The 26,607-nt window shown below is 41.2% G+C and overlaps 1 protein-coding gene across 1 annotated transcript in view; it reads right to left on the reverse strand.

Annotated features, from left to right (window-relative positions):
- Positions 1–25,357, reverse strand: part of shcbp1 (SHC SH2-domain binding protein 1) — a 101,293-nt gene extending 75,936 nt beyond the window's left edge. Inside the window, exons 1-3 of the mRNA XM_080026610.1 lie at positions 25,159–25,357; positions 20,396–20,590; positions 20,161–20,276 (exon numbers count right to left, since the gene is read on the reverse strand). Of these exons, the coding sequence (XP_079882736.1) occupies positions 20,161–20,276; positions 20,396–20,590; positions 25,159–25,321 (474 nt within the window). The 5' untranslated portion in view covers positions 25,322–25,357. The remainder of the gene's footprint in view (positions 1–20,160; positions 20,277–20,395; positions 20,591–25,158) is intronic.
- Positions 25,358–26,607: the final 1,250 nt, after the last annotated feature.

A 26,607-nucleotide genomic window follows, 5' to 3' on the forward strand; every position in this document is an offset into this window, starting at 1 on the left:
CATTCTTGCCGACATGATCACACAAGGCTCTCCTCTTTCCTTACCGCACCAGGAAATGGGCGTGTAATTAGACAGGAAATGCAAAAACTGCAATCTGACTGTTAAACCTATGGCGTAGGTACACTTTTGTGATAAAATATACAGTATCTCACAAAAGTGAGTACACCCCTCACATTTCTTCAAATATTTCATTATATCTTTCCATGGGACAACACTGAAGAAATGACACTTTGATATAATGTAAAGTAGTCAGTATACAGCTTGTATAACAGTGTAAATTTACTGTCGCCTCAAAATAACTCGACACACAGCCATTAATGTCTAAACTGAAGGCAACAAAAGTGAGTACACCCTAAGAAAAAATGTCCAAATTGGGCCCAAAGTGTCAATACTTTGTGTGGCCACCATTATTTTCCAGCACTACCTTAACCCTCTTGGGCATGGAGTTCACCAGAGCTTCACAGGTTCCCACTGGAATCCTCTTCCACCCATTCATGACGACATCACAGAGTTGGTCGATATTAGAGACCTTGCGCTCCTCCATCTCCCGTTTTAAGAAGCCCCAAAGATGCTCAATAGGGTTTATGGCTGGAGACATGCTTGGCCAGTCCATAACCTTTACCCTGAGCTTCTTTAGCAAGGCATTGGTCGTCTTGGAGGTGTGTTTAGGGTCATTATCATGTTGCAATACTGCCCTGTGGCCCAGTTTAAGAAGGTTGAGTGCACGTTTTCAGCGTCATACCAAGAGGTTGGCTTTGGAAAATAGACGTATGAATACTGCCAGCATTGCTGCAGGTCTTGAAGGGGTTGGGGGTCAACCTGTCAATGCTCAGACCATATGCCACACTCTGCATCATACTGGTCTGCATGGCTGTCGTCCCAGAAGGAAGCCTATTCTAAAGATGATGCAAAAGAAAGCCCACAAACAGTTTGCTGAAGACAAGCAGACTACGGACATGGATCACTGCAACCATGTCCTGTGGTCTGATGAGACCAAGATAAACTTATTTGGTTCAGATGGTGTCAAGTGTGTGTGGTGGCAACCAGGTGAGGAGTACAAAGACAAGTGTGTATTGCCTATAGTCAAGCATGGTGGTTGGAGTGTCATGGTCTGGGGCTGCATGAGTGCTGCCAGCAGTGGGGAACTACAGTTCATTGAATGCTAACATGTACTGTGACATACTGAAGCAGAACATGATCCCCTCCCTTCATAAACTGAGCCGCAGGGCAGTACTGCAACATGATAATGACCCCAAACACCCCTCCGAACGACCACTGGCTTGCTAAAGAAGCTGAGGGTAAAGGTTATGGACTGGCCAAGCATGTCCCCAGACCTAAACCCTATTGAGCATTTTTGGGGCTTCTTAAAACAGGAGATGGAGGAGCGCAAGGTCTCCAGTATCCACCAGCTCCATGATGTTGTCATGAATGAGTGGAAGAGGATTCCAGTGGCAACCTGTGAAGCTCTGGTGAACTCCATGCCCATGAGGGTTAAGGTAGTGCTGGAAAATAATGGTGGCCACACAAAATATTGACACTTTGGGCCCAATTTGGACATTTTAACTCAGGGGTGTACTCACTTTTGTAACCGGCAGTTTAGACATTAATGGCTGTGTGTCGAGTTATTTTGAGGGGACAGTAAATTTACACTGTTATATAAGCTGTAAACACGCTACTTTACATTGTATCAAAGTGTCATTTATTCAGTGTTGTCCCATGAAAAGATATAATGAAATATTTGAAGAAATGTGAGGGGTGTACTCACTTTTGTGAGATACTGTATGCTCACAAGTTTGCGCTAATTTTTCTTTTGTCGTATAAACTCAAATCAAATATACTATTGTGGCTGTGTTTCCGCAGCTGTGTTATCCGTGGATATTACGACGGTTATCACATATAAATATACATACATATTTACATCTGCATTAACTCAAAAATAAATATACAATTGTCGCGGTTTCTTCCTTTATTCCAAACGTTATTTTTGGAAAAAATTATTGATCGTCTAGTGCACGTGTCAAAGTCAAGGCCCCGCAACACGTTTTGATGTGGCCCGCGAATCAATTCGGCCGATTTGAATCAATTCTAAAGAAAAAAAAAAAAAAAAAAAAAACATATATTTTTTTTTTTTCATTCTTCATGGAGCCTGTGCCATATCCGCACGTTGCATACGCTTCCAACTGTTCGGAAACTTACGTGGCTTACAGCTAGGAATGTCTGCTGAAAGTTCCACTGCTCAGGATTTTAAGCCATGAATCTAAGAAGAGCTGTCAGTTTTCTGAGGGCTGTAGGCCAACATATGTGGCTAAATAGCATGCTAATATTGATGATTGATTGTGTCAAGTGTCAAAGGATTAATGCCAAAATTATCTGGTTTCTAACTTTTGCTTTAAGTTACAATATAGCCAACTAGCTAACGTTAGCTAGCTGCCGATAGCCCTCCCCTTTTGTTTCCAATGGTGGCTTGGCATTTCATTACCAATGTAAAGTGTCATAAATAGCTAACAATGGTGCTGCGTCATGATTCCTAAAAAAACAAAACATGTGATATGTTTTGAATATGCAGAAAGTTTTGAAAAATCCAGGAGAATAAATATTGTGGCTCAATCCAGAATGCCTGAGAGCCTTACTGCATTATAGTCCTTTGTTTCACCAGGAACCTGAATGTTGTCTTTTCCTTTACAGAAATTAAGACATTTCCAACATAAATTGATGCCGAAAAGGCACTGATCGGTGGATAAAAATCCACCAGAATGCAGGAAATTCAGTGTTTGACATTAAAAAATTTCGGGGGGAGCACCCCCATACCCTCCACCTATCATTTGTCCCCTGAAAATTTGGAAGCGAAAACTAGCCATTGTACGCAGTTTATATACTTACTTAGATATGTTCTTTTTATTTTTCGATTAAAAAGAAGGTATGTCAGTCTGGCCCTTAGAGTGATTATCATATCGTAGAGTGGCCCTTTGTGAAAATGAGTTTGACACCCCTGGTCTAGTGCATTACTTTTATTTGAATCTCTCTGTATTGTTTGACTCAGTGGTTGTCTCTTTGTCCTCCTCCAGGTTAACGTGGAGGAATGAATGTGTGCCTCTGGTCTCCCTGATCTCTACGTGAAAGAGCGACGGTGTGGCCCTTCATCTGGAAGCATCTGAAGTCAACCTACATTCAGACAGTGTTGGGAAAGTTCTTTTTCTACGTGAACTAGTTCAACGTTCAGTTCACACCCTTTAAAATGAACTAGTTCAGTTCATAATTAAAAATTCTGAACTACACTCAACAAAAATATAAACGCAACACTTTTGTTTTTGCTCCCATTTTTCATGAGATGGACTTAAAGATCTAAAATTCATTCCAGATACACAATATTACCATTTCTCTCAAACATTGTTCACAAATCTGTCTAAATGTGTGATAGTGAGCACTTCTGCTTTGCTGAGATAATCCATCCCACCTCACAGTTGTGCCACATCAAGATGCTGATCTGACATCATGATTAGTGCACAGGTGTGCCTTAGACTGTCCACAATAAAAGGCCACTCTGAAATGTGCATTTTTTTGCTTTATTGGGGGTCTGGGGACTCAGAACCAGTCAGTATCTGGTGTGACCACCATTTGCCTCATGCAGTGCAACACATCTTCTTCGCATAGAGTTTATCAGATTGTCAATTGTGGCCTGTGGAATGTTGGTCCACTCCTCTTCAATGGCTGTGCGAAGTTGCTGGATATTAGTGGGAAGTGGTGCACGCTGTCGTATACGCCGGTCAAGCACATCCCAAACATGCTCAATGGGTGACATGTCCGGTGAGTATGCTGGCCATGCAAGAACTGGGACATTTTCAGCTTCCAAGAATTGTGTACAGATCCTTGCAACATGGGGCCGTGCATTATCTTGCTGAAACGTGAGGTGATGTACATGGATGTATGGCACAACAATGGGCCTCAGGATCTCATCACGGTATCTCTGTGCATTCAAAATGCCATCAATAAAATGCACCTGTGTTCTTCGTCCATAACAGATGCCTGCCCATACCATAACCCCACCACCACCATGGGCCACTCGATCCACAACATTGACATCAGCAAAGCGCTCACCCACACGACGCCACACACGCTGTCTGCCATCTGCCCTGAACAATGTAAACCGAGATTCATCCGTGAAGAGAACTCCTCTCCAATGTGCCAGACGCCATCGAATGTGAGCATTTGCCCACTCAAGTCTGTTACGGCGACGAGCTGGAGTCAGGTCAAGACCCCGATGAGGACGACGAGCATGCAGTTGAGCTTCCCTGAGACGGTTTCTGACAGTTTGTGCAGAAATTGTTTGGTTATGCAAACCAATTGTTTCAGCAGCTGTCTCAGTGGCTGGTCTCAGACGATCTTGGAGGTGAACCTGCTGGATGTGGAGGTCCTGGGCTGGTGTGGTTACACGTGGTCTGCGGTTGTGAGGCCGGTTGGATGTACTGCCATATTCTCTGAAACGCCTTATGGTGGAGAAATGAACATTCAATGCACGAGCAACAGATCTGGTTGACATTCCTGCTGTCAGCATGCCAATTGCACGCTCCCTCAATGCTTGTGGCATCTGTGGCATTTTGCTGTGAGACAAAACTGCACATTTCAGGGAGGCCTTTTATTGTGGACAGTCTAAGGCACACCTGTGCACTAATCATGATGTCAGATCAGCATCTTGATGTGGCACACCTGTGAGGTGGGATGGATTATCTCAGCAAAGCAGAAGTGCTCACTATCACACATTTAGACAGATTTGTGAACAATGTTTGAGAGAAATGGTAATATTGTGTATCTGGAATGAATTTTAGATCTTTAAGTCCATCTCATGAAAAATGGGAGCAAAAACAAAGTGTTGCGTTTATATTTTTGTTGAGTGTAAGTTCACAGTTAAAAAATTAACTAGTTCATAGTTCTTTTTTTAAATATGTTGCTGCAGGCTATTATTTTTCTAAATAATTGCCACATTCCATATAGAACCACAGACAGAAATTATTTCAATAACATTCAGTCCACACTAGAAGCCAGCTGCAGCTTTTCCCCCCTACAGTATATTCTCAAAAACATGAGGAAAAAGTTGCTGTTTGAATGGTCTTTTTAATGAAGAATTATTCAAACAAAAACGGTTAAGGTGCAAATGTTTTTCCATTTTTATAATTTTCCAAACCTGGAAACAATTCACATGAAAGGTCATTCAAAGAAAGCAATACTGAAAAATATACCAGGCAGGTTGTACTCTACAAACAAATTAGCCTACAACTTAAAATAGTAAAAACCTCAAGGAGACCATTCTAAACTGCAGTGTAGGGCCTACTGTTAACAACAAAGTCCAGATGATGTGTTGATATACTTATTAACACAAACACAATCGGAGGTAGGTAACAGTCATACGAAGAAGAGGGTAGAGCCTGAGGCTAGGTCCATGGTCTGAGTAAGTGCTGCTGCATTCATTTGTTTTTTTCCGCGGTGTTTCGCATTTTGATGACGCAGCGGCGGTGCCACGTTGTGGTGGCATGTGTTGCCAGATTGGGTGTTTTTCAGCTACACATTAAGGGCTGTTTACGCTGTCTTTTAGCGGGGGTTTTCTTTGGAAATCTGGCACTCGAACGATTGAACGACTGTAAGAGCGCCGTTCACAAACGCCAGAATGAGCGTGTTCGCAAAAACGTTCATGATGCAGAAATACATACGTTCAGTTCACGTTCGCCCCCAATATGAACGAGTTCATGAACGATCGTTCATTGAATGCGTTCAGGCACAACACTGCATTCAGACTATCCTCATCTTATCTGCTTGTGATAATTGTCATTGATTGTGATCTTTTGTGATATATCTTGTTCTGTACTATCCGTCCTGGGAGAAGAATTCCTGCTCTGTAGATTTTTTCCTAACTTAATGAATAAATTCCGTGCCAACGGCCCCTCCGACCACCTCCTCAAACATACAGCAGTCATACACATTCACACCAGGCAAGGTGGGTGAAGTGTCTTGCCCAAGGACATAACAACCATGACACAGGTGGCCGGGCGGGGATCGAACCGCCAACCCTTGGATCATTGGCCAACCCGCTCTACCACCTGAGCCACGGTCGCCCAGATGCTTTCAACGATGGCTGTATAGAAGCGGAGCAGAAGATGGTACCTTACTCTGAACTTCTTGATCATGTCCTTGCTGGGCTTTTTTTAAAATAGATGTGTGATATGGAATCTCTATCCTTACTCAAGTATGGTTTTCAGCTACTCTACACCACCAATGGGCTGTAAAGCCCACTGTAGCAAATTTGTGATATTGGACTACTAACAAAAAACTGATATTTTTTTTGTATTTGAGCAAAGTTACAACAGCTCAGCAAGGGGTCTAGAAATGGTACTATCAAGAGCTATTTTGGTCCCGTCTTCCACCCAAAACATTACTGGAGCCACACAGTGTATTCAATCATTAAATTTAACTGTTGCACCTTAACATAAAACCTGCTCTAAATATTTAATATAATATATGTATTTATATTCAAAATTATAGGCTATTAAATTAGTGTTTTCATCTGTTTATAGATTTAATTTTTCCTCACTTGTCATGTATAACTGTTAATAACATTTTCAGTCTGTATTAAAGACCAAAATAAAATTAATATTACTGCAAATACATTGAGATAAGCTTGTTTAAGCCATTAGTCAACACTAGAAGGAGACATTTGTTTCAGCTATGAGCTTCTAATGCCCTCTCTCAGGTGCTGGGAGGTGATATTGAGAAACTGTTAAGGTCTGTTGGGGTTGTTGGACCAAACTGGAGGCAGCGAATGACGTGACTGAGCTTGTCTACCGGTAGGCTATTTAGTAGAGGGTATGCTGTTAGCTGTTAGCCTAGCTCCTGGCGGTCGTGCTAATGTTGCTAATTCAGTGTACGTCACGGTACGTCAGCTAGATGGGAGTATCTCCCTCCCCCAACATTAAGTCCATGCCCTTTTTTGATACGAGGAAGTGAGGCGGAGTCAAACTCTGACAAGATGGCAACGCGCATAAGCCAAGAAAAAGGGATGCTGCTGGGAGAACTGAGATCAGCCCGGATGCTACATCTATTATATATACTATCCATGCAAATAACTCAATAGTTGAAATAATACATTGTGTTTTCCCCTTGAAATGACTAAATGCATTTCAAAGACACAGTGGCACTTCTGTAAACTTACTGAAACTTGCCTTTTACATTTTCAAAACATGTTTCCCCCAGTGCTTTATGGCTAAGGCCGCCTTAGCAACGCCAGCCCCCCGTCTTGACTACTGACCATATATATATATATATATATATATATATATATATATATATATATATATATATATATATATATATATATATATATATATATATATATATATATATATATATATATATATATATATATATATATATATACATATACATATACATATATATATATATATACATATACATATATATATATGGTGAGAAATTATATATATATATATATATATATATATATACACATACATATATATATATATATATATATATATATACATATACATATATATATATATATGGTGAGAAATTATATATACATACATATACATATATATATATATATATATGGTGAGAAATTATATATATATATATATATATATATACACATACATATATATATATATATATACATACATATACATATATATATGGTGAGAAATTATATATATATATATATATATATATATATACACACATACATATATATATATATATACATACATATACATATATATATATATATATGGTGAGAAATTATATATACATACATATACATATATATATATATATGGTGAGAAATTATATATATATATATATATATATATATATATATATACAATAATTAGCATATTGTGATAAAGTTGATTATTTTCCATAATGTAATGATAATAATTGAACTTTCATATATTTTAGATTCATTGCACACCAACTGAAATAATTCAGGTCTTTTGTTGTTTTAATACTGATGATTTTGGCATACAGCTCATGAAAACCCCAAATTCCTATCTCAAAAAATTAGCATATCATGAAAAGGTACTCTAAACGAGCTCTTAACCTAATCATCTGAATCAACTAATTAACTCTAAACACCTGCAAAAGATTCCTGAGGCTTTTAAAAACTCCCAGCCTGGTTCATTACTCAAAACCGCAATCATGGGTAACGCGCCCCACACACATCCTACCTCTACTGCGCGTCTACCTCGCGTCTGCGTCTGACTTTTGGTCACAGACTGTGAAATCAACGTAGAGCGAGCACACATCCAACCTCAGACGCACTGCTGAGGCGCGTCGGAGGCACGTCTGCAGCGACGCTCCCCTTCACCTCAGGAGGCTCGCCTATTTTTTTCTGAGAGCAGCGCGTCTCTCTCGCGTCTCTGTGCTTTAACTGATAAGAGAAATACTCTGCTGACAGTCACACCAGCAGCATTCACTCTAGTTACACGTTTACCCGGTGTGTTTATTTCAAAATAAAACATCCCTCAGTCGTATACGCAAATAATCCCTTTATTTCACGATTTAATTGTGCAATCAAAATCCGAGGGATTTAAAACCTAATTTTCAATTAGTTCTGGCATTTCATTTTTGGATAAATGACACATATAGAGATCCAATATAGTGAAGAAATAAAAAAGATCATGATGAGCGCAACAGTTTTCCGTTGCTCTATCTGTGTCTACGGCCTTCTTCTTCCCCGACCACACCCCCCTCTCTCTCTCCCGTATAAATCAGTAAAGTGATTTTTGAAATACTCTGCTGAGAGTCATATTGACTTCATACTGGCAGTTTTCGCTGTAGTTTCACCATTTCCTGGTGTGTCCCCTTCAAAATAAAACTTCCAACAAGCGAAAATATGGCAAAAAAAAAGAAAAAAAATGGCAATGGGGCGCACGGATTACTGTCCAGACTCAATATAAATCATATGCATCATAGATGACATGAAATAACTTCATTTTTAATGGGAATTATCTATGAAAACTCTATGTAGAAAGATAGGGCTTTTAGAAGCAGCGCTGCAGCAGCAGCTGCTGAGACGTTGCATGTGTGTCCGAGAAAAGTCCGAGAGAGGCAGCAGTAAGGTAACGCGACGCGCTCCAGAGGTAGACGCAGGATGTGTGTGGGGCGCGTAAGACTGCCGACCTGACTGCTGTCCAGAAGGCCATCATTGACACCCTCAAGCAAGAGGGTAAGACACAGAAAGAAATTTCTGAGCGAATAGGCTGTTCCCAGAGTGCTGTATCAAGGCACCTCAGTGGGAAGTCTGTGGGAAGGAAAAAGTGTGGCAGAAAACGCTGCACAACCAGAAGAGGTGACCGGACCCTGAGGAGGATTGTGGAGAAGGGCCGATTCCAGACCTTGGGGGACCTGCGGAAGCAGTGGACTGAGTCTGGAGTAGAAACATCCAGAGCCAACGTGCACAGGCGTGTGCAGGAAATGGGCTACAGGTGCCGCATTCCCCAGGTCAAGCCACTTTTGAACCAGAAACAGCGGCAGAAGCGCCTGACCTGGGCTACAGAGAAGCAGCAATGGACTGTTGCTCAGTGGTCCAAAGTACTTTTTTCGGATGAAAGCAAATTTTGCATGTCGGAAATCAAGGTGCCAGAGTCTGGAGGAAGACTGGGGAGAAGGAAATGCCAAAATGCCTGAAGTCCAGTGTCAAGTACCCACAGTCAGTGATGGTCTGGGGTGCCATGTCAGCTGCTGGTGTTGGTCCACTGTGTTTTATCAAAGGCAGGGTCAATGCAGCTAGCTATCAGGAGATGTTGGAGCACTTCATGCTTCCATCTGCTGAAAAGCTTTATGGAGATGAAGATTTAATTTTTCAACAAGACCTGGCACCTGCTCACAGTGCCAAAACCACTGGTAAATGGTTTACTGACCATGGTATTACTGTCCTAAATTGGCCTGCCAACTCTCCTGACCTGAATCCCATAGAGAATCTGTGGGATATTGTGAAGAGGAAGTTGAGAGACACGAGACCCAACACTGTGGATGAGCTTAAGGCCGCTATCGAAGCATCCTGGGCCTCCATAACACCTCAGCAGTGCCACAGGCTGATTGCCTCCATGCCACGCCGCATTGAAGCGGTCATTTCTGCGAAAGGATTGCCGACCAAGTATTGAGTGCATAACTGAACATAATTATTTGAAGGTTGACTTTTTTGTATTAAAAACACTTTTCTTTTATTGGTCGGATGAAATATGCTAATTTTTTGAGATAGGGATTTTTGGTTTTTCTTTAATTTTTTGCCAAAATCATCAATATTAAAACAATAAAAGGCTTGAACTACTTCAGTTGTGTGTAATGCATCTAAAATATATGAAAGTCTAATGTTTATCAGTACATTACAGAAAATATATATATATATATATATATACACACACACACACACACTTGATATACAGTGATTCTTGAGAAGTGGGACAAAAATACAATCCCTATGTTTCGGCATATTAAATTACATGTATGTATCCAACATATACTAAGCTACACAACCTCCCAGCTTTTGTTTTTTTTTACCGTCATTGGCCTATCACCACCGTCAGATTTCCTGTCTGACGGTGTTGACAGATTTAACGTTTCTTAAACACAACAAATGGAATTTATGTAGTGCCATTTGGTTTTTCTGTTGATGTTAGGTGAACTACTTCAGGAAAATAAAATGATCAATAAATTTCAAATAAACTTCCTCAGAAATTGTAAGTCGGTTTTGACATATCACGGTTGTGACACAGGACTTTCAAGATTCGGAATGTAAAATATTCTAAAACTACAACATTTATCAGAGCCTGTCTGACTCTAGTGTACTCTGCAGAGGTAGAATTTGACAAGAGGTCCTTCAAAGTGACAGCTGCCCTCGCCTGATTTTATTACATTTTACATAATGAAATGTCTGACGGTGTTGACTTACAGTAAAGTGGTCCCACCACTTAGAATCCCTATAAAACATGTGTTGAAGAAAAACTGTTTTTATTGATATGAGATATTATTTAGTGTTGCTTTTGATGAAAAAAGCTATTTTTAAATCATTAAAGTACATTTTTAATAGGTTTTTTTTACATATGAAAGATTGAAACCTTCTCTGAGGACACACTGTTTTGGACGTCATGAGAAGATAACAAGTGTCATATATTTGACATAATAATAAATTTAAGGGGATAATTGTGCTCCAGACATTTTATTCTTAATCCTTAATAACATCTACAATTTTAAATATTTTTAGTTTTAAACATAACAGCAGTTACATATGGAAGACAGCCTTTTGTCCCGGTTCTCAAGAATCACTGATATAGTAAATGTTTTTTTTTAGCGCTTAATTAATGTGCTAGCAAGCGAGAGGTGTGCTTGTTCATGGTCATAACTGCGCGAAAGGCCTCAATTTGCAGTAAATAAATGGCCGCATGTGTCTCAAAGCGTTTTTCTCTCTACTCAGACTATTGCCTGCCTCGTTTCCACCGAGTAGAGCGGGTCGGGTCGGAGCGGGACAGCTCACTTTTAAGAATCTCGGTGGTGTTTCCAACGCCGACCCTACCCTTACTGGTAGGGCGGGGTTTAGGCTGGACTGCGATAGCCGCCGCCAGAATGTGGGTCAAACTATCGGGCTGTGGAACAACTGTGGTCAAGCCAGCGGTCTCTCGTTGTTGCTTGGTCAAACCAGCCGCTTCTTTATTTATTCCCCCCATGTTGTTGTGAGCACAGAGACGGCTCGGTGCAACTGATAGAGACAGTGAGCGAACAGCGCTGGCTGCGGCAGCTACGTGACATCGTAGCAGTGGGACAGAGGCTGTGTCTTGATTCAGGTATTGCAGCCTACGAAGGCTGCATTTGAAGACCGATTGCGTCATAGCGGCGCGCAAAGGCTCTCCCATTTGCAAGGCTCCTTGCAAGGCTCCTCATATGCGGTCGTGAAATGCAGCCTTCGTTTCACGGTTTTGAAGGCTGCATCAGATGGATCCTTCGCGGCCCAACATATCCCAAGATTCATTGCGTTTTTTTCAGAGATGGCATAAAATAAAATAAGAAATAACAAAACAGCAACGCGTTGCTCCATCTTCTTAACTTTTATCTTCCTTTCTTTTTTTCTTGTACTTTTTTTTCTTTTCGTCTGGTAGGCAACTTCTTTTTCTTTTTTCCTCCGTTGACAGGGCTGTCTCCGTTGGCAGCAATCAGGGTTGCTAGGCAGCACAGGAGCGGCGAGTCGTCACGCAAGGTAACGGCTTGTTACGTAAACCGGAAATGCTCGTAAACCGAGACCTGCGGAGACCGTCTCATTTAACAAGGCTTGTTGGCCTTAAAACCGGCCTTAAAATCGGCCTTCATAGGCTATAGCCTTCATAGACCGCGAGACTGCATCCTACCAAGTGCGTGGTCTCTGTAATGGGATACAGCTACAGTGTAGCCAACTGATTCATTTAATGACAAGGAAAAACCTTATAGGTCCATGGGAAAAACACCATACAATAAACAGTGCCGCGCTCACATTTTCGCCAAAACCAAGCCCCAACCTCAGCGATTTTTACCAGCATCCAATAAGGAAGTGACCACAACTGTAGTAACCAGGAAGTGCCACTGGGGGCTGGGAGCAGAAGATAGCCATCTCTCATTGACTCCAATGTTAAACATGCCGTTTTCACAGCATTATTAAACCTATTTACAGCCTGGGCCACGAAACCATTTTAGTCTGTATGTTTAGGTCATATCTCCATGACAACACTGAGGGGGGTGAATTTTTTTGGCCCACGCTTATTCTTTTGGAGGTTAAAATGTATTGGCGCGATCTCTTGAGTGACAGCTCTCCGCCCGTTGTCCCTCACTTTGCCTCGGAGGTATACGTCAGCTATCTCCCTCCCCCTCACAAAATGGCGACGCGCACAAACCAGGATTATTGGATGGCGTGTGAATAACTGAGGTCAGCCCGGATGCTACATCCATATTATTTACTATCTATGGCCAAAACACAAGACTCTCTTCACTCTTGCCGAGGTGACTACACACGGCGCGGCGGAAATTATTATTTTTCGACCAACTGTGGTCAAACCAGCGGTTTCTCGTTTTTGCTTGGTCAAACCATATATAATATAATAAAGGGTCAAACCAGCCGCTTCTTTATTTATTCCCCCCGTGTTGTTGTGAGCGTGTATTTACTATCTATGGCGTAAACACACAGAGACGGCTCGGTGCAACTCATAGAGACAGTGAGCGAACAGTGCTGGCTGCGGCAGCTACGTGACTAGCAGTGGGACACTAGTGTAACCAACTGATTAATTTTTTGACGAGGAAAAACACCACACAATAAACAGTGCTGTGCTCACATTTTCGCCAAAACACAAGACTCTCTTCACTCTTGCCGAGGTGACTACACATGGCGGAAAGGATTCTTTCGACCAATCAAATGACGGCAGTGTGTAGCTCCGCCTTTTCGGCACCCTTTCAGGCGGCTAGTACCCCAACGGAGGAGTACTGAGATTAGGAGCGGCTCAGAGCAGTTAGGTGCGCTTAAACCGTACCCTACCCAACTTTTGGCAAATGGAAAGCCAAACTACCCGGACCGAACCGCTCCGATCCGACCCGCTCTACTCGGTGGAAACGAGGCAATATGTCACGTAGCTGCCGCAGCCAGCGCTGTTCGCTCACTGTCTCCATCAGTTGCACCGAGCCGTCTCTGTGCGTTTACGCTCACAACAACACGGGGGGAATAAATAAAGAAGCGGCTGGTTTGACCAAGCAAAAACGAGAGACCGCTGGCTTGACCACAGTTGTTCCACAGCCAATAGTTTGACCCATATTCTGGCGGTGGCTATCGCAGTCCAGCCTAAACCACGCCCTAAAAGTAAGGGTAGGGTCGGCGGTGGAAACGCCACCGGATTCTTAAAAGTGAGCTGTCCCGCTCTGAGCCGCTCTGACCCGACCTGCTCTACTTGGTGGAAACGAGGCATATGGGCTGCTCTGTGTTGGCGGCTCTGCGCGCACAACCGTGCTGCGCTGAGCATGACTACGGCATGTACGCGGGAGGGTAAACTAGCAGAAGAAGGCACACATTGAACTGGTGGGGAAAATAAACACAGCGCGGTTCTTTGGGGATATTTAGCTGAACAGAAAGAAGTGCTGTGCCAAGCTAGACTAGTTTAAGACTCCACATCACTGTGGAAACACGTAGTTATTCTATCAGCTCAGACAGCGCAGAGAAAAGTCTGATGAATGCATGAGAGTGATGGCCCAGGCAGGTTTCAGTAAGTTTACAGAAGTGCCACACTGTTACTGTCTTTGAAATGCATTTAGTCATGTATTTTTCAACTATTGAGTTATTTGTAAAACAGCATGCTAGTGTAGGCCAACAAGATTTATTTTCTGAATTTTCAATGCTGCTTTATTTTTATGTTTTAAATTGGGAAATACATGTTCCAAAATGACCAATAACCTCTGTATTTAAAAATGAATCAAGCAAGTAGGCTAATAATAACCATAAATGAATTATAGGCTAATCGCATCACAGTAGGCACAGCCCCCCAAGGAACTTTAAAAAGTTGAATTTGCACTTTGATGTGCATACACATGTTGAGGGTCCATTATTTGTATTTAGTGTGTCTGCATGGTATTGCACCAAAACAGTAGAATTTTTCTTTAATTGTATTTTGTAATGTCTGCATGTTTGCACAAAATGTGTACAAACAAAATGTCTGTTGTATTTTTGTATGTCAGATGAATAGTAAAATGAGCAAAACAAGTTATTCAGCCAACCTTCTTGACGTTTACAATACAAAGTGTGTAGGTAGCCTATTTACCAAACAAAACTTTAAAAACAGCTTAGAAAAACGGTTAACAATGCTGGCAAAACCAGCTTTAAATAAGACAGAAAACAACATGGAGCCTCAAATCAATCACACCAAATTCCCTTACAATAAACTAACTATTTATATTGTGGCAAACAGGATTTGCCTTATCTTTGTTACACAACCATCAATATAACACATAAGAATACACTCTGTCATCATAGTTAATCTCGTGTTCACGCACTCACACACGCGCACGCACACACACACACACCTCAGTCGTGCGCAGGAACATAATGGTGCAAATTGGGACGATAGTGGAGGAAGCAGGTGAGTGTGTTGTTTCGGCGCTGATCTGCTAAAATCACTACATTCACCTCATGTGTGTGGGCCAGAACACCACGCACCATTCAAAAACCGTGAAAACAGCGATAGACAAAAGCACATTATTAACTTGAGGTGACACGTTAATCTGCAGTGACAATCCGCCAACCGCGGCTGTTAATCAGCGCGCGCATAAAGCAATGCAAATGGCTGTAAAACAACAGTTGGCAAACTCCGTGAATTTATTTAAAAAGTGATTCACATAAACCGAGTAGGCACTAGGGTTGCCACCTTGGATTTAGGAAAAAAAAGGGACACTTGATGTTTGGGGCGGAGGGCATTATTAGGCTACCAGTTCAGACTGACCAGTGTAATGACCTATAATAACCATAAACACCTACAGTGCTTTTTACAGTAGGATATATAAGGAGACTGAGGTGGGAACCCTGGACCTTGTAGGGGGGTCCAGAAGAAAAAAATGCAACCTTTTAAAGTAAAATGCATCAATCTGGTGCATTTTGAGAAGAAAATTGCATGCAACCAGGCCCAGGGGGGCCCTAAACCAGAAATACTGATGAGTAACTTTACATGTCGCATTGTCAAAGAGCTCAGTCACTCATGTCAATAACAGGGTCCAAAAAGGAATCACCTAAAATAAGGAAATAAATCATCATGGGCCCCTCAACTAGTAGGTGAATAATAGAAAAGCAAGTGCAAAACTAAAGCATTATTAGCGACAGTGTTTCCCACTAATGTATCATTCCGTGGCGGGCCGCCACACTTTCATTTTGCCCCGCCACACTTTCACTTTCACTTTATTTTTTATTTATTTTTTATTTTTTATATATGTATATTTTACTATTTAAAAATATACATGTATACATTTCATTTGCAATGCGCAAGTTTCACTTGGAAACAATAGCATTTCCGCATAAAAATCTTTAACGTGTGATTCGCGCTGTGATCTCAAGAAACAATATTTCCTTCAATCATGGACGTATTATCAAAGCGCCGCTTGAGGGATCGAGGCTTCAATCTCCCCGAGTCAATCAGCCCCTCCCCCTGCGGTGTCAACACGCGCTGTGACTGTCAGTGTTGGGAAAGTTCTTTTTCTACGTGAACTAGTTCAAAGTTCAGTTCACACCCTTTAAAATGAACTAGTTCAGTTCATAGTTCATAATTCAAAATTATGAACTAAGTTCACAGTTCAAAAATGAACTAGTTCATAGTTCTTTTTTTTTATATGTTGCTGCAGGCTATTATTTTTCTAAATAATTGCCACATACCATATAGAACCACAGACAGAAATTATTTCAATAACATTCAGTCCACACTAGAAGCCAGCTGCAGCTTTTACCCCTACAGTATATTCTCAAAAACATGAGGAAAAAGTTGCTGTTTGAATGATCTTTTTAATGAAGAATTATTCAAACAAAAACGGTTAAAGCGGCAACGAGTAACATTTAAATATCTTTTAAACAGCCTCATGTTTCCTCTCATAATCATAAATTACCTTTAACAGCAAACGAGACCATCAGTGCAAAGAAATACGTTTTTATATAGTTTTTATTACTGCATTTGATCTGGTCGTACACCCAGTCCGATTTTCGGTTCACGCGTGCATGCTCTATGGTCACATATCCGTATTGGTTGCAGATTTCAGTGTGGCGCAGGAACGTGATTTGAGAAGCCTATCACTCCAGGTGAGGGAAGGGGATAGGGAGACCAGATCCCAATTCACCAGATGTGGGACAAAGACTACGTTTGTGCGGGACAATGCGGGACAAAGTGCCGTTTTTTTAGCAAAATAAACTCGTGTCACCACCGGTAATGCCAGAGACACGGCTTTCTATATTAAAAAAACACTATCTTTAGATCAGCGCGCAGCAGTTAAGTTAGCTACTGTTAAACAAATAGAGCATTAAGGCTGCGGCTTCACATTAAAAGCATTTCACTGGCTTCACATTAGCATTTCACTTGACAAACGTGAGTTGGCTTTTATTTTGAAGTAACAGTAAGACAAACGCTGAAGCACTGCAGGCTGCACCTTCACAGAGCCACTGAGCCCACCAGCCCGATACACACACACAGACAAACGGAGACTGCTGTCTCCTCACAGCTATCGGATAAATGCCAGATTATAAAACACGCATTTAAAAAGGGGGGCTCACTTTCAATAACAAGGCTTCTAACTTCTAGGGTGACCAGATTACATTTCCATTACTTTTCACACGTCCCGCAAATTGAGACGTTGTCCCGCGGGAGCCTTGTTTGAGACAGTTATTTGTCATCATAATGACTAACGGGGCTGAACCATCAAAGAAAAAAAAGAAAATGCAATGAAGAAAAGCTAAAAAGGGAGAGTGATAGGCGGGCGGGAGGGCGTTGCCAAGCAACGTATACACAATTTCACGGAGTGAACCTAGACTGCAGTGTTTACTCCTAAATGAATGAGCGGTAGCCTACTAAAACAAAGTTTACTTTGCCTCACCAGCATCATCAGATGACCATTATTCATCTGAAATAGTCATTATTTACAACAACATAAACACATTACCTCATCGTGATCCATAACTAACTGCCGTCTCTCGTTCATTCGCTTTGTGTGGGGACACATAGCCTACTCGTTCAGCTCCGTGAGAGGTGACAATGGATCAACTCATTGCAATCAGGTGTAGTTGATGCTGTGTCACTAACCACTCTCACCGAGCCGAAAAGAGTCCGCTGCCCTCACACTTTCAACACACGGACACACACTATATTGCTTCCTGATTATTTGAATCTTGCACCCCCTGCACGAGCTTCACGACAGCTGGCGTCGTAAAAATACTACCGCTTTTGTTCAAAGGTGTCGCCAACGTGCCGACTTACTCGTTGTAGCTTTAAGGTGCAAATGTTTTCCCATTTTTATAATTTTCCAAACCTGGAAACAATTCACATGAAATTTCATTCAAAGAAAGCAATACTGGAAAAATATACCAGGCAGGTTCTACAAACAAATTAGCCTACAACTTAAACTAGGAAAACCCTCAAGGAGACCATTCGAAACTGCAGTGTAGGGCCTACTGTTAACAACAAAGTCCAGAAAATGTGTTGACACACTTATTAACACAAACACAATCTGAGGTAGGTAACAATCATACGAAGAAGAGGGTATAGCCTGAGGCTAGGTCCATGGTCTGAGTAAGTGCTGCTGCATTCATTTGTTTTTGTTTTTTTCCGCGGTGTTTCGCATTTTGATGACGCAGCGGCGGTGCGACGCTGTGGTGGCATGTGTTGCCAGATTGGGTGTTTTTCAGCTACATATTAAGGGCTGTTTACGCTGTCTTTTAGCGGGGGTTTTCTTTGGAAATCGGGCACTCGATGAACGATTGAACGACTGTAAGAGCGCCGTTCACGAACGCCAGAATGAGCGCGTTCGCAAAAACGTTCATGAGGCAGAAATACATACGTTCAGTTCACGTTCGCCCCCAATATGAACGAGTTCATGAACGAACGTTCATTGAACGCGTTCAGGCACAACACTGGTGACTGTATTCATAAGTAGCTATTTTCTGCAATTTTTCCATCACAATTCATTCTGCGCTCTTTGAGCACCCTCTGCTGGAAAGAATATTGTGAGCTATCCTTCGTGATTGTAGTCACAGTTATTTGAGTACTAGTAATTCAACAATCTAATAAAACAAAAGGGCGCTTGTGTTCACTCTTTTGAACCACAGGTAACCACCACCTTTGCTTAATTTTTTTGATGGCTCAAATGTGTATCATAGAAAATTATTTATCCATTAACCATTGATAAGTGTGTTAAACTCCATCTTAATCACCATTTATATAGGAATAGTGTTCCTCAAAGTACACCAGATTGATGCATTTAACATTTAAAAGGTACAACATTTTCTTCCGGGGGAGCATACCCTAGGGGGGTCCGGGGTCCGGGGTCCGGGGTCCGGGGTCCGGGGTCCCCCCCCCCCCCCCACACTTTCAAAAAATTCTGTGGGAAACACTGCTGTCTTAGGGGCTTCATGAGGGGCCTTGAAGGCCCCCTCACACATACAGTAATAAGCTTTATATGTGTAAATTCTATACTGTTCATAAAACGTAGCTATCCACCCTTTATCTGTTGAATAGGGATAGGGAGGAGTGGGGGGGGGGGCTTTAAGAGTCTGGACCCATTATCTCATAATAATCTATGAACCAAATGGTTTCCACAATCTTTTTTTTATTATTTTCGCGGGGAGCATGCACAAGCATTATTTATTTAAAAAAAAAAAAAAAAGTGGGGGGGCCCCGAGATCGTTGAGACCGCCCCTGCCCGCTTGCGCTTTCTCTCTGCCCGGCCCCGCTCGCCTCTCCATTGAGAATGCATTAGTTGGCGCAACAAACGCCTCGGCCCGTGTGAAACGGCCTTAACTACTGAAGGAAATCAAATGAGGTTTTGGCATTTCCCCCAAAAAAACGGGACAAATTGTGTCCCGGGAGAGATTTATTTTTTCCCGGGACAGCTGGTGAAAAAAGAGAACAATTCTGGGAAAAACGGGACGGGTGGCAACACTAGTAGGCACATTAACACGGTAAAATAATAGTACTGCGGCTACTTGAACGCTCCGATGACTTGGAGAGAAAAAAAATGTAACTTTCCTGCAGACGCTCTGACTGACTGATGTCACCGCCCCTCAATGACAAACACTGTTTCTGATTGGCCAAATGACCGTCAAAGCTCATATGATAGGAGTTAACATCCGTCAATCATAGTTAGTCACTATGGCTCCCACACACACACACACACACACACACACACACACACACACACACACACACACACACACACACACACACACACACACACACACACACACACACACACACACACACACACACACACACACACACACACACACACACACACACACACACACACACACACACACACACACACACACACACACACACACACACACACACACACACACACACACACACACACACACACACACACACACACGAAAGCTGGTCTCACCTCCACCAGAACATCAAAGACATCTGTAGACCACAAAGCCAACCAATCACACGGCTCCACCATCTTCTCCAGGTAGTCTGATGTAAAGGGCTTTACCTCCGAGGGCTTACAGTCTCCTACAAACAAATACACAATGGACACAAGTACATAAAAGGACTGAAATCAAGAATACATTGACACAGAAGGGTTATTATCTTATTATATTTTGGAATACTGCATGTTTGCTTGCAGTTACCAAGCACATAGTCCTGGTATGCCTTGAACCTCTCATAGAACAGCAGATGGCTGGTCTGGAAGGTATCTGGAAGACTTGAAACCACTCCTCCATGGCGCTCACATCTCTGGAGTTGAGTCCCTAATTTCTCTGTGCCACCGTTGTCTTCATCATTATCATCATCTTCTTCACTCTCCTCAACCGCCTGAAACAGAGCTGTTGGGAAAACATAAGTTTAAACAAAGAGCTTTCGAGGATCTTCTCTCGGGTTTTCTCTCATCAGCAACTGTTGAGAAGTTTAAACTTAACTTTCAAGTACAAAGAGCTGCCGTCTCTTTCTAAACACTCAGAAAAAGGAAAGCACCGGCCACATTTGAACACCATTTTAATCTGGTGTCTGTCCAGTCACAAGCGTAGCACGTTAGCTCAGCAGCTAAAAGCTGATTGTTACTAACAAACCAGAGAAAAAGCTGTCTGTATATCATCGAACAACTTAGCTTGCCACAAATCCCCTCATCTCTCTAGCAGGCTATGTACAGGCGGCCCAAGATAGGAGAGGAGTAAGTAAGTTTAAAGGCAATTAAATAAATAGACTATAGAAAGACTTAAGCAATGTTTATTTTTGTACAGACACGTTGCTCATCCCGGTCAGCTACTATTTTCACCCAGCTGGACATTGTATGCATTGCAGTAGTAGAAAACACTGTTGCTGTCCGGGCTGACACGCTGCTCTTGCTCTGTGTGTTTGTTGTTGTTGAGCATCATGCGCGTTAGATAATGTAATGGGTCATACGTCATTACATCACAATTGTGATATGACCCTTTTTATCACGTAAACACGTACAGGTATTATCGTGGACAGTATGTTATGGCACAGCCCTACTTCTGATTATCTAAAATATGACTTAATTGATGACTCTAGTATTTTCCAGACAAAGTTTCAATATTGCCTCTATCTAGGAGTGTAACAAACACACATACTCGTATACAGAACAGGCTGTACCGTACCGCAATACATAATTATGGTCTAAATGGCGTCAAGATGACGTAAATATGTCAAATGTTCAGGCTAGTGTTGATTGCGGTGCAGAACTTGCACTTTTATTTGAGAAGTATTTTATTTGTTGGAGAACTTGGTGTTTGCAGCAGTATTTTCTTTTCTATACTAAAAAATACCTATAGGCTGCCATTTTAGTTAATGTTGCAAGCAGTTTTTTTTTTTGCATTTTTCCTCTTAACTGAAAACCGTACAATAAAGAAACAAACCATGACTTCAAAACAGAGGTACGTACCGAACTGTGACTTTTGTATAGCTACACCCCTACCTCTATCTCAGGTAATAATTCAGTTTAACTTTTACTCATTGGACATGTTTCCAAAAGCTCTGAGAGGACTTGTGACAGTAGGTTTAATTTTTCTAATCCTGTCTACAAGAAAAAATGTAATAAAAATATTTTTATTATTAAAGTATTTTGTTAGCCTACATTAACATTTGACCACTTTCTTATGTTACAGGAATCGAAACGCGGGTACGTTGAGAAACAGAATAAGAAACGGAATCGATAAAATTCAAGCAATAACCAACCCTGTTAATTATTGAGCCCACCCATCACATGCAGCGTAGTCACACTCCGCACCACCCACCACATAAAGTAAGTTCTTAACATGTGTGAAATACTGTTTTTTCCCTCTCATTTTACTTGTCCTGTTGCTCCTGAAATCAAAGAAACACACTTCAAAATTGCATGTGCTATCTCCCCTGTAGTGATTTATTTTTTTACATAATAGATTTCAATCTAAAAGTGCATCCTTGTGTATTTTGTTCCTCGGAGGTGGAAACTGTTGGACATAATTTTTTTTGACAGTTCATACAGGAAATCGTTTTGGTCAGATATCCACAGCTGGATGACTTTACAAATGTATAACATTCCTTCGTTTACATAGTGTTATTATGAATACATTTTGCACGGGCATCACACAAGTAATACACCTTTTTATTATTTTGGGTAAAATATCATATTCATAGGCAGTGTTGCCACAGTTACTTTGAAAAAGTAATCCGATTACTGATTACTAGTTATTCCTTAAAATAGTAACTTAGTTACTTTACTGATTACTTGATGTTAAAAGTAACTAAGTTAGATTACAAGTTACTTTAAACGTTACTTTACAGGTTTTGAAACCCATATATCTCAATTTAAAACATGCACATATTAAGAATCATTGAAAATATATAAAATAAAGCTTGTAGGCTAGTAGCCTATAGGCATACTGTTTTCAAAATAATAAAAATTATGGTTTGAAAAATGTAATAAAAAAAAAACTTTTCCCCCCCATGAAAATAAATGCATTCCTCCAAAGTGCAAAGACAGTAGCAGTGTCTTTAAACTTAAATGTGCTTGGCCCTTCACTCTCATGCATTAATTTGACTTTTCACTGCGATGTCTCATGTGTTGATAGACTGGGTGTGTGCGGCCACCGGTCGCCACGTGACTATACGTTTCCAAGTTTTAAACACTTCTATCTCTTCAACGTCACCGTACCCGAATCCTAAATATCCCCATAGCAGACGCCAGACGCTATATTTCATGGGGGGAGGGGGGGGACGTTTGTTTTGCGCCACAGTTCAGTTTAGACCCGGTGACTTGACATTTTCTGCTACCCGTCAGATTTTGCTCCCTAGTGGTTCTGCCATGCGCATTCCGAAAATAACAATCCTGCGTGAGCAGCCGTCAGATTCTGCTACCTTTTTTTGCTACCGAGTATTTTCTTCAAAACATGTTTTTAACTGCGTAATTATGCTACACATATGTTTAAATTGTGCCTTTTGACCTGTGAGCATGTAGACACTGGCTCTGCTGATGAATATAGAAATAAAATTATAGGCTTTTCTATGTGTGAACTTTGGTGGTGGTGGGAGGGGGGGGGGGGGGTGTACATAGGTAGTGGTGTAAAATAATGTGATTCTGTAGTGGGAGCATTATTTGATAGAGACAATTGATCTCACATTATACCCTACTAAATCTATAATAACGTTATAAAGTAGCATAAAAATATACAGCTTTCATTGTAGGCTACATGGGGTGAGTAGTGGTGTTGTAAGTAACGTGATTTTGTAGTGGGAGCATTATTTGATAGTTAATGGGTCTACAGATCAAATACGCTACCAATTACGTGAGGTAGCATTTTCTGATAGGGTAGCATAATTTGATATAGGCTAGGCTATTAAACACTAACAGCATCAAAATATGCTCCCCATATTCCTACAGTGTAGGCTACACTGTGTGTAGGCCTACATAGGGTGAGTAGTGGTGTAAAATAACGTGATTCTGTAGTGGATGCATCGTTTGATGAGGTAATTGTCTATACGCTACCATGACGTAGGGTAGCATTTTCTGATAGGTAGCAAAATCTGACGAGGGAGCAGAAAATGTCAGAACACCGGCCGTAATGCTGCTGCACACACACACACACACACACACACACAGACACCACACACACGCTGCATGTCAGAGACGAGGGGCGCTACCAAAAAGACGAGAGGAGCAGTTGGAGCGTTTAGAGACACATGCGCGCACATTTATTTACATTAAATCGCAATCGCAGTTATGTAAAATGTTTCACTAAGGAAAATGACAGGAAAAGTAACGCACAGTGACTTTGATGAGTAACTTTAATCTGATTACTGGTTTGGAGATAGTAACGCGTTAGATTACTCGTTACTGAAAAAAGAGGTCAGATGCCGGTAACGCGTTACAAGTGTTGCACCGAAAGCTATGACCTGTCAGAATGTGTGACCCTAGAGGGCGCTGTTCTTATTGATTAACCCAGTCTCATAGTGAAATATAGGCTATGTAAAAACGTTGGTCCATTGCACAAATCGTATAAGTTTCTCAAAATTGGCACTGAAATGGTCAGATTGTTTTTTTTAAAGGTGAATAACCAACCTAGTTAGGCTAGTTACCCATCACAGTGAAATGTGTAGGCTGTACTTTTTCCACTGCACAATCATTTTAAATTGGAAGCAAACAATTTAATAATCTCTCAATTGCAGGGCTGTTTTTGTGAAACTATGTTTTCAGCTGTGGACCAACATAAGTATTACAACATTTCACTGTGAGACTGGGTTGTTATATGCCTACAGTCTATTGAAATCAGTTAAGAAATAAGAACAGCGCCCTCTAGGGTCACACATTCTGACAGGTCACAGCTTTCGGTGCAACACCGGTGTTGCAACTCTCGGTGCAACACCGGCATCACTGTTCATAGGCTACTCGTAAATGGACAAATGTTTGGTATTTTGCTTAATATTTTAACACTACAATGTATGGACAAAATGAAGAGAGCTCTTTCAATGTCTCTTTCACATTAGCATAGCATTCAACTACAATGTTTCAATCATCATCGTCTTTATTTGAAAATGTTTAATCATTCCACCAAGGTTTTCTGGATAATTGTTTGATCTGATATCAAGCAATTCATGCTATGTTCCCCCCTATTTGTAAATTGCTGTGTTAAAAAAATATAATTTAAAAAGTTAGCACGCACTGTCATCAGCAGTTCGATAACACAGAAAACAAAGTGTTAAGACGCACACTGACCCACCAACTAGCTTCATCGGTTTACGTCAACGGTATCGTGTTGGCTACTAGCTGTAGTTTGGTCTGGCTGTGCGAGACTATGTGTAGGCTAACTAGTAAAGCTAAGTAAGCTAAGCGAACATACTCACATTAATTACCTCTGCAGCGATTTAACAATCAATAAGAAATAAAGGCATGCCATACCTTGATTTACACTGGACTCAATCCCCATTTCAAAATGTAATTTATTTTCCATGTGGAGTTCAACGTTAACGTAGGACTCCAAATCAACGACTGCAACGTCTGTCATGTCGTTTCCAGCTTCCCTCAATCGAGAGGACGGATTTTCTCGTGATGTTTGCTCCATGAAGAATTAAAAAAGAACCACTTCACAACTCTCAAAGTAAATTTGAATGGGTTAACCAGTGCAGTGGCGCAAACTTCACAGCACAACCAAGTTACTTTCAAAATATTCCCGGACAGCAGACACTCAGCCAATCGAGAACAAGAAACTATAACATCCCCCGCCCCCTTCTTCTTCTTCTTCTTCTTCTTCTTCTTCTTCTTCTTCTTCTTCTTCTTCTTCTTCTTCTTCTTCTTCTTCTTCTTCTTCTTCTTCTTCTTCTTCTTCTTCTTCTTCTAGAATTCCGGCATTTTAGACGCTGTTTAGCGTATTACTGCCCTCCACAGGTCAGACGTTGTCCTAAATTTGTACATACAGCCCTGTGTTGTGCAGGAACTGCAGAATAGCTTTTGACTTCAGTTGATGGTTCTCACTGTGTCCAAATAAAGAAAAAATAGAAAAAAACTCAACTCCAAGTCCTAACAGTCTATCAAATAATAAATGTCTTTCTGCTCGATATTTTCTGCACTCAAAAAACACATGCTTTACTGTTTCAGGTGTCCCACACTCACACAACCCAGACACATGTTTTCCAACAATAAACAAAAAGTGATTTAACCCACAGTGCCCCAGCCTTAATCTATACCATTTAACTGAATCCCTTCTGGAATGAAAAGATACCTCTTTTTTTAACTTGGGATTGTAAAGAGAAATAGTGTCTTCCCCTGCTTTCTTTTTCCCACCCTCTCTGCCATCCCTTCACTAAACCCTCTTTAATTATTTCTCTCAGCTCCACTCTCCCCCGTGATATATGAACGTCTACTTCTCTACCCAAACTCTGTTTTGCGATCTGATCCACCTGCTCATTCCCCTCGACCCCAGCATGTCCAGGAACCCAGCTAAAGGAGATGTTTGACCTAAACCCAATTCTAAAAATCACAGTTAAAATCTCACTAATAATGTCAGGTCTAGCCTTAGATTTCCCCCCTCTTAAGGCTTCCAGAGCAGCTGCAGAGGCAGAGCAGATGATAGCCTCTCTAGATCTGGTTTCCTCAACCCACCATAAAGCCCATAAGATTGCCATTAACTCTGACGTGAAAACCGAGTTCCCATTAGAGATGCGCCGACCAAACTTCACCCCAAGCTGCTCCACATACATTCCAAACCCAGCTTTCCCACTAACTGGATCTTTTGATCCATCTGTAAAAATAATCAAAATTTTGTCACTAATTGACTTTAAATATTCTGTTATTTTTGGAGTTGCCAGCTTCTTATCTTTTTCCTGTAGAGAACCAAGTTCAACACTGAGC

This window comes from Ammodytes marinus, assembly GCF_949987685.1.
Source record: "Ammodytes marinus genome assembly, chromosome: 1".
In the NCBI taxonomy this organism is placed as follows: domain Eukaryota; kingdom Metazoa; phylum Chordata; class Actinopteri; order Uranoscopiformes; family Ammodytidae; genus Ammodytes; species Ammodytes marinus.